Here is a 14361-nt window from a genome sequence, read left to right on the forward strand (position 1 = left end):
CAGATGTAACAGGAATCTTGTCCCTATTTGGATCAGTAGCTGAAGTCGAGGCTGAATGCTCAATAGCATTGCAAGCAGTGCAGGACACCTATGCTTACTCAACAGAACTGTACCCTTTATAGACCACAGATAATCTGCACTTCTAGTACTTACAAAACCATAATTCTCTAAGCACATAGAACCAGCTGTCAGCTGGTGTTAGAAAAAAGTGCTTTCATATACCTTGGCAGCATCTTGGAGATTTGGTAACCGTACTTTGATAACTTGCTGTAACTCTTCTGTACGACGTCCCAGTTCCAGCACTTGCTGAGACATTGCTTCAGTAGAGTATACACTGGACAGATACTCAATCCTCTCACTCATGGCCTCAAGATCACCATGAATCTCCACAGACTCTTCAAGCATAGTCTAGATACAGATATAATCAGAATTGAATGCCAAAGTTGAGCTACAGATTGGACACATCTCCAAGTATATTCCTGTTGTTCAAGCTCCTCAATTTGTACACATGTATAAGTATGATTAAGTTTCACCAATTTACTGTAAGGCTTAGGCAATATGCTTAATTCTCAGTGCACACTCAAGTGCTTCAGGTTATATCAGGTTAACAACAGAGTAAGTCTTGAAGCTTCAGCAGCTCTGCTTACCATCATTAGTGTTTTGCTACACATACTTGCCTATAAAAAATGTAATATACACAACCTATATATATGATTTGTTCTGGAAGCCTGACATACCCAATAGGAAGCAACAGAAAGCACTGGGATAACAGGGCAATAGTCATTAATGTGTGATAACAGGGCAATACTCATCAATACTCCATAAAAATCGGCTACCAAAGTGTTTAGTGGGATGCCATTGGTTAAGTCCATCTCCTATACTTCTGAAGCAGGGAAAAAAAAAAAAAAACTACGAATGCTACCTCCCAGCTTTCTTCAGGATAAGTTGCCTGGAGAGTCCTACTCAGGATAAGGAAGTGTGCATTTTACCCTGCCCTAATGTAACTGAATGCAGCTGACAATTAACTGATCTCTCTCTGCGTATATAGAAGACATAATTAATGCAGTCTTATTTTGGCATTAGTGAGACATGATCATCTCATGATGGTTTGATTTGTTTCACATGATCATGCACTGTCACAGAGAGCTAAACACGAATGTGAGATGTTCAGGAAGCACTTGGGATGAAGAAACTCATCCATTGTGCATCAGTCTGCAAACGTTTGGTATGAAACTGCTCAAATGTGAACAAAGGCTATTCTAGCTTAGCTTAAAACAGAAAAAGACTGAAGATTTTGTTTGGTTAAATTAGAATTTATAATATGCTCTTGGATAGGAATCATCTAGTGCCAGGAAAAGAATTACTATGATCTTTATGTAGGGGAGTATTAGCTTTAATGACATATGCAGTGTGATAGCATCCCACTGTCTAGACACAGTGTTCAATCAAATGCTGCTATGAAGCCAATGTACTTGAGTAAACAGAGAGATCATTTGAAACAGTTTTATTCAACAATGCATCCTTATTTCAGTCTTCAAAACAATTATCAAAAATAAAGAAACCTAGCATCTTTAGGCATTTTTCTCAAGGAAAGAAAGGAAAATGTGTGGAAAATAAAACTTCAATTCTTTTATACACTTTCCCTTAAATTTCACAACTTATATAATCACCTGGTAGGCTTTAAATTGGTCACGAAGCTGAGAGGAAGAATTCCATGTTATACTACCATGCACTAGGATATTTGCTTTCTCACACCATTTCAGTATGAACTCCAGCATCTCATTGTATTCTTCCAAATGTGAAGCAGCCTGGATATAGGAGAAAAATCCACCTTTTAAATCTAAGGTGTAATTCTGTACAGTTCTTAGTAATGACAAAATTGCTTTCATTTAATTTCATTTAATATTTTTAACTTTGGGGATCATTTTAACAACTTTTACTTACTGTTGAATATAAACCAATTAAGTCTATATTTATGGAGTTAAAATAGGTTTGGTTTCAGTAATAACCATATCTATTTTTGAGGAAAAAAGTCACCACAAGAACATAGGTAAACCTGGGAGAGTGCATTGATGCTCATCTACATTCCTAGAATGTACACTTCCTGCACATACTTCAGCCACACACAGAAGTTTGAAAATAACTTATAGCTAACTGCAAGTCTCCTTTATGTCATTCATATGTTTTTTGTCTCTGCCATGTAATTCCCCAAACTGCTTTTATTTAAAACCTGTTTTGTCTACTCAAGCTGTCACATTTACAAAAAGAATGTGCATTTGTTTTGCAATACAAGACCAAAAATGCTCTGTTTTCTGATTCATCTAATTTGTGATTAGCAAGTACCCTTTATTTACAATAGGATTAATTTTTCATGCATTTGTTCTGTATGAGGGACAGATCAACTCCTCTCTGTGCCTGAACTATATTTCTGTATTTCTCTACTTTTATCCATTGTTTGTCTTGACTTTGCTTTTATTTTTATTTTTAAGTGGGAAGTGGATTTCTTTGTTGAACAAAAATACCCTAACAATAGTTAAATCCCTCCACCAAGTACCTTTGACTGAACTTGTACTTCAATATTTATTTTCTACCTGTTTTTAAAACAAATTTTCAGAGGCAACTGAAAAAAATATCATGATATACTTTTTCAAAACTTACAAAATCTTCTTCATGCATACAGAAAAGAGAATTTATAAATTATCAGGGTGTTGATTGCAGAACCATAGAAAATCCTTTTTTTTGTATTAGCTAGACTTTTTATTTCTATTTTTTTTTTGGATAATGACAGTTAGCAAAAAATTATTGCAAAGGGTTTCAGAGACTGAATCTTGAGAACAGCAGAGAAAGAATCTTTGTAAATGTAAAAGTGAAGAAAGACTATGCGTTATCGGGGCCTTTGTATCTAGACTTTTTTCATTGAATCTACAAATTATATTCTCCCTTTGCATATTGTGACTAAAGTAAAATATTTTTATTTTTGTTTTGTGTGTATGAGGCAGCAAATATTGGTAACAGTGATAAGACAGAAGCCCTGAAACGTATGACAACATAGTATTATTTTCTGGCATGCTGTTGTTAGTAGGTAGGTCTAAAATTTGTTCAGGGCACCAGAGGAACCAATCAGTAGATGCATCTCTTAAAAGCAGCATCACACAGAGTTATTCCACCCTCTTTATTTGACCCCAGCCTGTACTCCTCTGCTGTGTGATACAAGCTCTGAACAAATCGGATTTGCCAAAGAATGTCCCTTCTTGTGTATCTACAGGAAAATAAATGAGAAATTTGCCTGTACTTCCTCTTTCTGACCCCCCCCAAACAAACAAACAAACAAAAAAAAACCACAAAAAAACCACACACCCCAACCAACTAACCAAACCAAAGAAACAAAAACAAAACAACAACAACAACTACAAAAACATGACAGAAAGGATTTGAGACCATACCTGACTGAGCTTGGCTGCTCTGTACTCAGCCTGTCGTATGGTCTGTTGGTGCAGTGCTGTGAGTTTCCCTATCCTGTTAGCCAGCTGCTTAGCCAGGGGTATGTTCTGTTCTGCAAAGTCTTGGACTGATGCATCTAATTCCACTAATTTTATATTGCAGCTGTCCAACTCCTCACCAAGGATCTAGACAGAAAAACAAGAAAATCAGTGCAACAGGAAGTGTTAGTTTTCTGGTTGATTATTTCTAGTTCAACTTGCAACTCTCATACCCTGTCCAAAGACTCCATAGTTCATTTCATTTTTATTCTGGCTGCAAACCAGCAATGCTTGTCTAAGCAGGAAGGCAGAACAGCATGATGTTTGGTCATCTCTTATATGTGTCCCATTACTCTTTCTTCTCTGACTTCCTGGCTGAATTGGATAACCATTTTCTGTACCATACCAAAAGACTGAGTCACTTCAGAGTGACATTAACTGTTCTTGGCCTTCCTTCCATGTTTGTTTTTGAAGTGAATGGTCAGCACACGTTGCCATGATAAAGATTTCTGTTTACTTGAAAAGGATCTTGTTATACTTGCAAACTCAGAAATATGTAATTACTCATTAATGCATTATAAAAACTTTTGCATTTTCATAGCTTGATCTACATAGATGTGATTTGGATCATGATAGACTATTTCAATAGAAACAAATTTTAAAACAGTTTTTCTTACCATAATTACAAAGTTTCTTAAAAAGAAATCTAAAAAGATTTCTATATTTCCCAGGCTGATAACATGCTTAGTGGCTACAGTTTCTTGGGATGGGGTGTTTTTTTCTTCCTATTGCTTTCATGCCTAGGGTGTTAATGATTCGTTGCTTTTGTAGTATGAACAAAATAAGTCTCATCAAACACTTTAGCTCTTTACGATTATTTTTAGAAATATAAATTGCAATCATCAGGCAAAAACTGATTCAGAACTGAACACAACTCTAGCTGCAGGTGCTTTAAGCTTGCCAGATTAGGACTGTCCTAGCACAGACCCATTAGAGTGTAATTTATGATCAACCATTCATGATAAATGACTATTGTTCCACGAATAGTAACATGCTTTAATGATATTAATGCCTGTATGTAGACATAAAGATAGATGGTGATCTATGCATCTAAATACAGACATACATATTTCAGACAAGCATAACTAAATGTCAATGCTAAAGAAACAAATGATAAAGAATTTATAGGTTGCTTAAAAGTGAGGGATGGATCCATTTGACTTTGGTCATGTGTTTAAAACAGACTCTTATTTTACTTTTTCACAATCAGTTTTAATTTTAACATCAAAAATATTTACTACTGTGATCAAAGCCAACTCGATCTCAGCAGTATCACCTGAGAGCTGACATAAATGCAGTTGAGGGAACTATGTCAGTGACATAGAAGTTTTGTCTGTACTACATGGGAAAGTACATACCACTGACTTTCTGCTCAATTACTGGGGTCAAAAATTTACCAATTTTAAAGGGATGTATTTTAGTCACACCTTCTGGAAAGCAAATGGTACTTTGGAGCATATCGCTTGTAACTCATGAAAACAAACAGGTGATTTTTGACATATCAGATATACCCAGTTTTCTGTTTCATATGCTTTCAAGCACTAACTTGGTCAAGATCATATTTGACTAGTTAAAAAAAAACACAAAACAATAAAACCAAAAACCACATAATGAGCCCTCCATGTCCTGCTTCTCCTTCCTCATCAACAAAACAAAATCATAGAATCATAGAATATACTGAGTTGGAAGGGACCCATAAGGATCATCAAGTCCAACTCCTGGCACCGCATAGGTCTGCCCAAAAGTTTAGACCACATGACTAAGCGCACAGTCCAGTCGCTTCTTAAATTCAGACAGGCTTGCTGCAGTGACTACTTCACTGGGGAGCCTGTTCCAGTGTACAACCACCCTCTCGGTGAAGAACCTCTTCCTGATGTCCAGCCTAAACTTCCCCTGCCTCAGCTTAACACCGTTCCCGCGGGTCCTATCACTGGTGATTATAGGGAATAGGTCACCTGCCTCTCCACTCCCCCTCACAAGGAAGTTGTAGACTGCGATGAGGTCCCCCCTCAGCCTCCTCTTTTCCAGGCTGAACAGGCCCAGTGACCTCAGCCGCTCCTCATATGTCTTCCCCTCTAGGACCTTCACCGTCTTCGTCGCCCTCCTCTGGACACTCTCCAACAGTTTAATGTCATTTTTGTACTGTGGTGCCCAGAACTGCACACAGTACTCGAGGTGAGGCAGCACCAGCGCAGAGTAGAGCAGGACAATCACTTCCCTCGACCAGCTAGCAATGCCGTGCTTGATGCATCCCAGAATACAGTTGGCCTTCCTGGCTGCCAGGGCACACTGCTGGCTCATATTCAACTTGATGTCAACCACAACCCCCAGATCCCTCTCTGCAGGGCTGCTCTCCAGCGTCTGGTCACCCAGTCTGTATGTATAGCCAGGGTTGCCCCATCCCAGGTGCAGGACCTGGCACTTGCTTTTGTTAAACTTCATGTGGTTGGTGATCGCCCAGCTCTCCAATCTGTCCAGATCTCTCTGCAAGACCTTTCCACCCTCATCCGAGTCCACAACTCCTCCAAGTTTGGTGTCATTGGCAAATTTACTCAAAACACCTAGTTCTACACCCAAATCATTTATAAAAACATTGAAGAGGACTGGCCCTAAAATGGAGCCTTGAGGGACCCCACTAGTGACCATTTGCCAGCCTGATGTGGCCCCATTTACCACAACCCTTTGAGCTCTGCCCGTCAGCCAATTGCTCACCCATTGTCTGATGTTTTTGTTAAGTTGTATGCTGGACATTTTGTCCAGTAGGATCCTATGGGAAACCGTGTCAAAAACTTTGCTGAAGTCCAAAAAGATCACATCAGCTGGTTTCCCTTGGTCAACTAGATGGGTGATCTTATCATTAAAGGAAATCAAATTTGTTAGGCAGGACCTACCCCACATGAACCCATGTTGGCTGGGACCAATGACTGCATTGCCCCGAGGTGCACCTCAATAACTTCAAGGATCATCTTCTCCATAATTTTACCAGGCACTGACATGAGACTGACAGGCCTGTAATTGCTAGGGTCTTCTTTCTTACCCTTCTTGAAAATTGGGACAACATTTGCCAGCTTCCAGTCTACTGGGACCTCTCCAGATTCCCAAGATCATTGAAAAATAATTGAGAGAGGTCCTGCGAAGACATCAGCCAGCTCTTTAAGCACCCTGGGATGAATCCCACCCGGACCCATGGACTTGTATGGATCCAGGTGGAGCAGCAAATCCCGCACACGTTCAGGGTCGGTTGGGAGTTTGTCATTCCCAGTGTCATGGTCCTCCAGCTCAGGGCACCCTGGGTCCCGAAGCCCATCATCAGTGTTGAAGACAGAGGTGAAGAAGGCATTAAACGTCTCTGCTTTGCCTATGTCATTGTCTGTGAGGAGACCCTCCCCATCAAGTAGCGATGGGGAAGTTCTCCATCAAAACGAAACACCACAACAACAAAAGCCAGAAAAGGAAGCAAAAAAACCTCCTACTCTCATACGACAATCCTAACTTGGCCATTATGCCTGAGTGGAGATGAAATTTTCTGGTATATAATTGAAAAATCAGAAAAGTAACCAGGAGTCCTTTTCATTTTCTGTAACAGCACCAGTAGTTTTTAAATTCATCACTGTACAAAATGATATGAGATGGAGTACTAAGTTAGATTCTATTTATTACAAGTAAAGATAAGATTGTAAAGAATGGTCTTTTCAATACAGAGTTAAAACAGGAGCAGTTTGGAAGCCTCTTAGGCTTCCTCAGGTTGCAATCATACTCATTATTTAAAAAAAGCATAATTCTGTCCAACTGACTTGTTTTTACTCTCAGATACTCCCTCCACTTTTTTGTTAAGGCCTTATCTGCCTGTATGGGCTCTTTTGGAAAAAAAAAAAAAAAAAAGGTTTGATTGAGCTCTTTAAAAATATAATTTTGGTACCAAGTCCCAGTTCTGAAGAGTCTGTGGTGCTGTGGTGTAACCAATTACAGAAACCTTAGTCTTACCTTCTGTTCAAGTTTAGCTTGTGCTATATCATTTGTTTTCTTTTTCAGTTTGGAAAGAATTGCATTTAGTTCATTTGCTATCCCCTGGATTTTCTGTCCAAACTCTTGATTCAATGTTTTGATATGCTGAGTTTCTTTTTCTTTGGTTTGAATCTGTCAACAACAAGAATTAAATTCAGTAACCAGAAATCGGTCCTCCAGAAAAGAAATTAACTTTCACTTAATTTACTTTTAATTTTATTTTGTTAAACTAAGAAGATAATAAAACTACTCTGCATTACCATGGTTTGACTACACTTGGATACTGTACGTCAATAAGTTATGAAGTCTAAAGAAGGGCTTTAGATCCGTAAATGAATCCATGATCTTTCAGTGGTGCCCATTGCCAGGACAAGAGGCAATAGTCACAGACTGGAACACAAGAGGTTCCCTCTGAACATCAGGAATCACTTCTGTGCTGTGTGGGTGGTGGAGCAGTGGCACAGGTTGCCCAGAGAGGTTGTTGGGTATCCCTCCTTGGAGATCTTCAAAAGCTGCCTGGACATGGTCCTGGGTAAGCAGCTCTAGGTGCTTGACCAAGGGGTTGGACCAGGTGACTTCCAGAAGTCTCTTCCAACCACAGCAATTTTGTGAATCTGTGCAATTCCGTAAAAGTTTCATGTGCTATGTTTTACCTGATCTTGTACAGTTACAAGGGCCAGTCCAACTTCTGCTAAATGAAGAGAGAGTTCAGAAGGCAAAATGGTATAAAGCCCCAAGTACTTATTCTGTTGTTGTTCAGCCATTTTTTCAACAGCCTGGCGATGTGTAGTTACTTCACCAAGGAGAGACTAATTACAGAGAAATAACACTGTTAGGAACAATGGGAAAACATCTGTACAAATTTAGCAAACATAGACATTACTTGCATCTTACGACAAACATTTCAATTTTTTGTTTAATTATTTCACTAAAAAGAATTGTATCTTGAAATTCCCTGGATTCTAATTTATGATGGTCTGTCCAGTCCTCTGTTCCAGTCCAACCACCTTGATATGGAAAATACTAAGTTTTCAGCAACTTCAGTAATTTGAGTTTATTTTGTTGCTTTTGTTTCTCCCAAGACTTATGAGACAGAAAAGAAATGCCACATTCTGTACATTCATATTCTATATTTCTTCCATATTTTAAATGCAGGGGGAAAATTTCCTAAACAATATACTAGGCATGTAAGGTTGCATAAATGCAAATACTTAAATACATCTTAAATATCTTTAAAATAAGATATTGTAGCCCATCTGCTACTTCATTTTATTTTATTTTATTTTATTTTCTGGTGGCTTACTCAAAATCCAATTAATACTTTGTAATTTGAATTGATGGTGGTTTGGAAGGGATTAACACTCACTATGAAATTATGATGAAGACACGTTAGAAACATCACAATTTAGAAACTGAGAAATTTGATATACTTGCAACTCCTGAAGTTGAGTATCCACTTCCACATCAGGGTTTAATAAATATTCCTTTGTTTCCTGGATCCAAGTCTTCACAATATTAATCTGTGTTTCGACTTCCTCACGCTCTTTCAGCTCTTGTTTCACCAGCTTCACACCTTTTTTCACTTTCTGTTGCATACTTCAGAAACAGAAACAATGATTATTTGTGAAGAATTAAGAATGTCTAAACATATTGCTTTGTCAAAAAAAACAGTGAATAATAAGGAAAAAAATGAATAGCCCCATATCCAGATTAATAAAAATCAGAGCATTGTAGCAACAGTTTACTAAAGCAGCAGACACTTTTAAATTTCTCACATTCATTCTACAGTTCACACCTTTTAATGAGTGGTTTTATGTATTTTGCCATTCATGCACAACTCTTCTGAGCAAATGCAAATGTTTATAGTACCAGACACCTACATATGTGCTCACCATCACAGGCTGTCCTTATTATCAGTGGAGGAAACAAGCAACTCTAGAGTATGATTTATGATGATTCATCATCATTCTAAAAGAAACTTCTGAAACAGGTCAGAAAAACTATACCTTAAACCTGTCTATTTCTCTCCACTAATTAGGCAGCAAGAATTAACTGGTTCAGATGTGGATATCTATAACCTAATATAACATGAGACGAATCCCACCACTATTGGGATTTTCGGTGGCAGAATACCTAGGATAAGACACGGCTCAAACATCTGAACACCATTTTTGATCCTGGGACCTATCTCCACACTAAGACATAATTTCCTCAAGAACTTGGATGTCCTGTAAAAAAGCAGAATACTTTTTCAGATGTCAGATTAGTGAAAGATCTACAGGACTGAAGTTTGCAGCTCTTATGCATGTGACATGGATCTAATTTTGATATTCTGATGTTTGATTTACACACATATAATCTTTCACAGCTGAATCATGCCTTACTTATACAAGCATGAAATCATCTCAGATGCTATTTCTTAGAAAACAATTCTAGGTGAAGAATGGAATTACAGAAGTGCTAATCTCTACACAATTTCTACAGTGATTGCTATTCTACTGTAATCAGTTATGCATAAACACAACTAACTTTGAACAGGCTAGATGCAAGGTTTAAACTTTTTATTCCCTTTCTCTCCCCACTGTGGAGATCCAGTTAATGGCATCTTGGTGCAGTTATGAAATGGATGTGAACCCTGAACCTTAACCATAAATTTTCCTGCTTTATATGACAGAGAAATACTTTAGATTTAGATAAATACTTGTGTAAGGTATAAGGTAACATTTTAAGATGTCTTCTGTTTGCCTGTGCACTGAATTCCCTTATAAAATTCACAAGATGCCTACTTTTGATACCGAAGTACTTCAAAGAGGAGAATCAAAGTGATAGACTAATCGAAAATCAGGATACAAAAAGATGATAAGATGAAATGGAAGTGTTTAAAGTCAGTTATAACTTTAACGTAGTTTATACAAGTCTTACATAAGTTACTATTATTAATGCAAGGCAGGAAGTACATATTCTACAATACATATGGTGGTGAAAAAATAATGGTAAAAACAGATTTCAAAATTAAGCATCATTTAAATTTTACCTAATGTTTATTTTAAATATAAATACATTATTTAAGTATTACAATTGTTAATGATAAGAAAAATAATATTTGAACTGTTATTACTGAATTAATTTTAGGTTACCATTTTTTTTCTAGTGAATCTTTTAAAATTCCTTACTTGTGGCATCGATCTTGCATTGCTTTGATTTCTTGCATGACTGGTAGTTCTTCCTGAGAAGGAGGCATTATTTCCACATCCTGAAGCATACTAAGAGCATGCTGTTTGAGCAGACCCAAAGATGATAGCTGGTGATCCACTTCCAGAAGGAAGCTGCCGTGGTAATCCAGGAGTTCCAGGAGCTCTGTTTTAGAAGCCTTTTCTATTGAGCTTTCTGGTAAACGATCTTGTAGTTGATCTATTACTGCAGTGGCTTTCTCAATCTATGTAAAGAGATGCAGTCTTTTAATGAAATTTAAAACAATTTAGTATAACTGGTATAAAAATGTGCTAAGCCCTGTGCTGCATGCTGTAGAACAGTTGTGGTAAAGGGCTGGTGCAACAATATAGATCTAAATCTGTGACCTAATGCTGCTAGTTGTAGCTGGGTAGCCGTAGCTCTTCACACCAGACTAGAGCTTGCTAACGGTCTGTTTTTTTTTTGTGATGAGTGTCTCCTTATAATTTTTTTTTTGATCATTTATTATCTTTACTGCTATACGACTTAGACCTTTAACCCCTTATGCCCCTATTTGGCATAAGCCATACAAATAACAGAAAGATTATCCCCATTCTCAGAGAGACTGCAATCTGAGCATAAAATAATGGAAAATGACAAATAATGAGAGTCAGGTAGGATTTACGAAAAAAAAAGAGAGGCATGATCAGAGATCAGTAACAGGCAAAGATATCAGTGTGCAAACTTAGAATTAGCAACTTCATTCTCTTCTGAAAAAAAAAAAGAGAATGACTTAATCTAGAATGTACTATTTGGGAAAGGGAAACAGAGGAGAAGATTCTGAAGAACCACTAGAAATCAAAATAACTCTGTTTTTACTTTATGTGTATACATATAGAAGAACAGTGCAAGCCTTAGAGGCAGTGGTTCTAAACCTAGGTCTTCCATAGTTGTTTTGTTGCTGTTATTTTTCTTTTGTGACCTAAGAATCACTGTATTTCCCAATATCAGTTTTCTCTACCATGCAATTATTACTAACAAAATTGACTTGTTTGTTTCACAAGACTTCATTGTGATCTGTACTCAATGTTTGTGAAGGGCAGTATAAGGAGTGAAAACCCATGTACAGTTAGAAAAGAAGGAGTTACCAAGACCAGAAGTTACCTTATCATTAAACCCCTTCCATTCCTGTACTGCATCTTCCAAAATTTTCTCTTGTTCTTGGGCTACATTCTTGAGCCGTGTCCAGCGCTGCCAAACTGTTGTCATTGATCTACTTATAGTTGCCTTGCTGGCATCATTGCTAACTTTTTCCAGCTGTGAAGCCTTTTCTTCTAGAGCTGTGATCTTCTCATGGAAACAATTCACTATGGACACAAGAGTCTGCAAAAGCAAAAAAGAGCATTAAGTTTTTCTTTTTTTTTTACAATGCAATACACTTGCAAGCAGACGAGCCACTTCCAGCCACTGCAGGTTAAAAGGAGGTACCCTACATTGACTGAGTTGGTTAGGTTCCACTTATTCCACTGCAATACGTTAGCTACAGTGACTGGAAGGACCTGGTCCAAATTGCAATTCTCTGGAAGCAGCGAAATCTAGTGTAATCAGATTTTCTCTTTAATGCTAACCCCTCAAAAGGGATGGAAATGAGTGTTCAGGAACTTTTTCATAGCAAAGATTTTAACCTCTGTTATTAGAGCCTAAAAACAAAAAAAAGCAATTCAAGTGCTTAAACTCATCCATGTCATTTTAAAATCTAATGTCATTTTAGATATTCAGTTGTATCAGGATATTCTCATGAAGTTGGAAGACAGGACAGTGTTCTTATGGGAGTTTCCTGCCTTTATGAAGAGACAGCTCGAGACCAGATGGGATGTCTGAAGTCCCTTTAACTGGCTATACCTAAGTATATTAAGGTAGCTGAATGGCAGCAGTGAGGGCAGCACCCTAAATGCTGGGGGAGAAAGTAATTCTTGTAACATTTATTTCTTTCAGAGTAAATGAGTTAATATTAAATCCTGTTTTATTGTCCTAGTAAAACTATTCCATATGATGCAGAAAGAGATGGAAATTTCTGTTCTGAATTTTGCATAGGGTACACAATTCGGGGACTATTAGGAATCTCCTGGCTTCTTCCAGTCCCCTACAGTCACAGATGCGCAGACTGGAAAAAGATTACAAAATATCTGTCCCATTCATCCCACAAGTATAATGTGTGTTCTGCACAACACAAAACAGCTCTTAATGTGCTATAACATTTATGAGCTACAGGAAAAGATCTAAAAACTCAACTTCAGGTTTTCACAGGTAAAGACCTCCATAAAATATTTTCATTTTTAACTTGAAGGAAAAGGATTCCATATCATTTTCAGCACCTTACCTTATGTGTTAGCAATTTCTCTTCTGCTTCATGAGAAGCAGCAGCTTTAGCTAGAGAAAATTCAGATAATTTTTTCTCAGCCTCATTCATCACTTCAATAACCTTCTGCCTTGCTGTCTGATACTCCTGCCACTCAGAAGCACACCTTAAATGAATAAAGTGCCAGAAAAAACAATTTAATGCAATATAAAACCATTATTTTCCAAGAAAGAGATAGACTTAGATAAAGAGCACACATACAGAAATGTATGTTGCTGATTTTCAGCTGTGCCTTAGAGACTACTAGAAACTGTATTCACAGCTCAGCATTTAATAGCCTTTGATAGACTTTTCCTCAGTGACTTTGTCTAGGTTGTGTTTCAAACCCATCCAAACTTTTGGCATCCAGAACATTCTGGAATAATGAGTAACACAGTAATGTTTGTTAAAATGGTATTTCCTTGTAGTTTAAAATATCTGCTTCAATTTTATTTGTTACTCCATGGTTCTTGTACTATGTAAAATAGCCACTCCCTATACATCCTCTCAGCGCTTTTCCAAGGTTTATATAACTTTATCATATCTTCCTCAGGATCACACTTCTAGTCAGTGGCAGAAGTGAAGAACAGAATCTAAGAGTTCTGAATCCCAATATCTGCTTCTGTTACCAGTAGCACAGCTTACAGTACTCCAGTTAGGTGACAAATCAAGTGTTGTGATCTCTTTCTTTCATCACTAACAAAGCGATCTTAAAATGAAAGAAAAAAAAAAAAAGAGAGAGAGAAAATCATACCTTTGCAACAGTTCTTGCTGGGTTTTAGAGTCTTGCTTTGTCCTTTTGCCTTTTTCTTCCAATGCACCTAGATTCTGCACAAGCTGCTCTCTTACAGTGGCTTGGATAAAGGGCTCCATCTCAGACACCAGACCCTGTAACTCCTTCAAATGATTACTGAACTGACTTTCTGTGCTGAAAAATTCAATGTGGTTCCTTAGGTTCCCCTCTGAGTTCTCAACATCAAGACCATTTCCTGCTAAATGCAGAAATTCCTGAGCATCCTCAAGCCAGTCACTCGCTATCTGCATCACTTGGTAGTATCTTTGGCAACGGCTATATAGTTTATCCAAGGTAGCCTGAAATGGAAGTGAACGTTATATAGACACAGACAAAAAATTCACACTAGCAACAAATATATCCTCATCAGAGTCTGGATTTTGCCCATGCTTGCTTTCTTTTCCCTGTAGTATATCTAAAACGTAGGTCTGGAGAGACCAGATGGAAGTAGGTTT

At 37.6% G+C, this 14361-nt stretch overlaps 1 protein-coding gene across 17 annotated transcripts in view; it reads right to left on the bottom strand.

Moving 5' to 3' along the window:
• Window positions 1-14361, bottom strand: part of SYNE1 (spectrin repeat containing nuclear envelope protein 1) — a 311711-nt gene that overhangs the window by 122291 nt on the left and 175059 nt on the right. For all 17 annotated transcript variants that reach the window (XM_013178233.3, XM_048076956.2, XM_048076961.2 and 14 more), the window contains 10 exons: window positions 13868-14205; window positions 13096-13240; window positions 11880-12098; window positions 10718-10980; window positions 8975-9140; window positions 8198-8353; window positions 7524-7676; window positions 3444-3626; window positions 1671-1808; window positions 223-408 (listed from right to left, as the gene is read on the bottom strand). In XM_013178233.3, coding sequence (XP_013033687.3) covers window positions 223-408; window positions 1671-1808; window positions 3444-3626; window positions 7524-7676; window positions 8198-8353; window positions 8975-9140; window positions 10718-10980; window positions 11880-12098; window positions 13096-13240; window positions 13868-14205 — 1947 coding nt within the window. The remainder of the gene's footprint in view (window positions 1-222; window positions 409-1670; window positions 1809-3443; window positions 3627-7523; window positions 7677-8197; window positions 8354-8974; window positions 9141-10717; window positions 10981-11879; window positions 12099-13095; window positions 13241-13867; window positions 14206-14361) is intronic.

Source organism: Anser cygnoides, chromosome 3, assembly GCF_040182565.1.
Source record: "Anser cygnoides isolate HZ-2024a breed goose chromosome 3, Taihu_goose_T2T_genome, whole genome shotgun sequence".
Classification (NCBI taxonomy): Eukaryota; Metazoa; Chordata; class Aves; order Anseriformes; family Anatidae; genus Anser; species Anser cygnoides.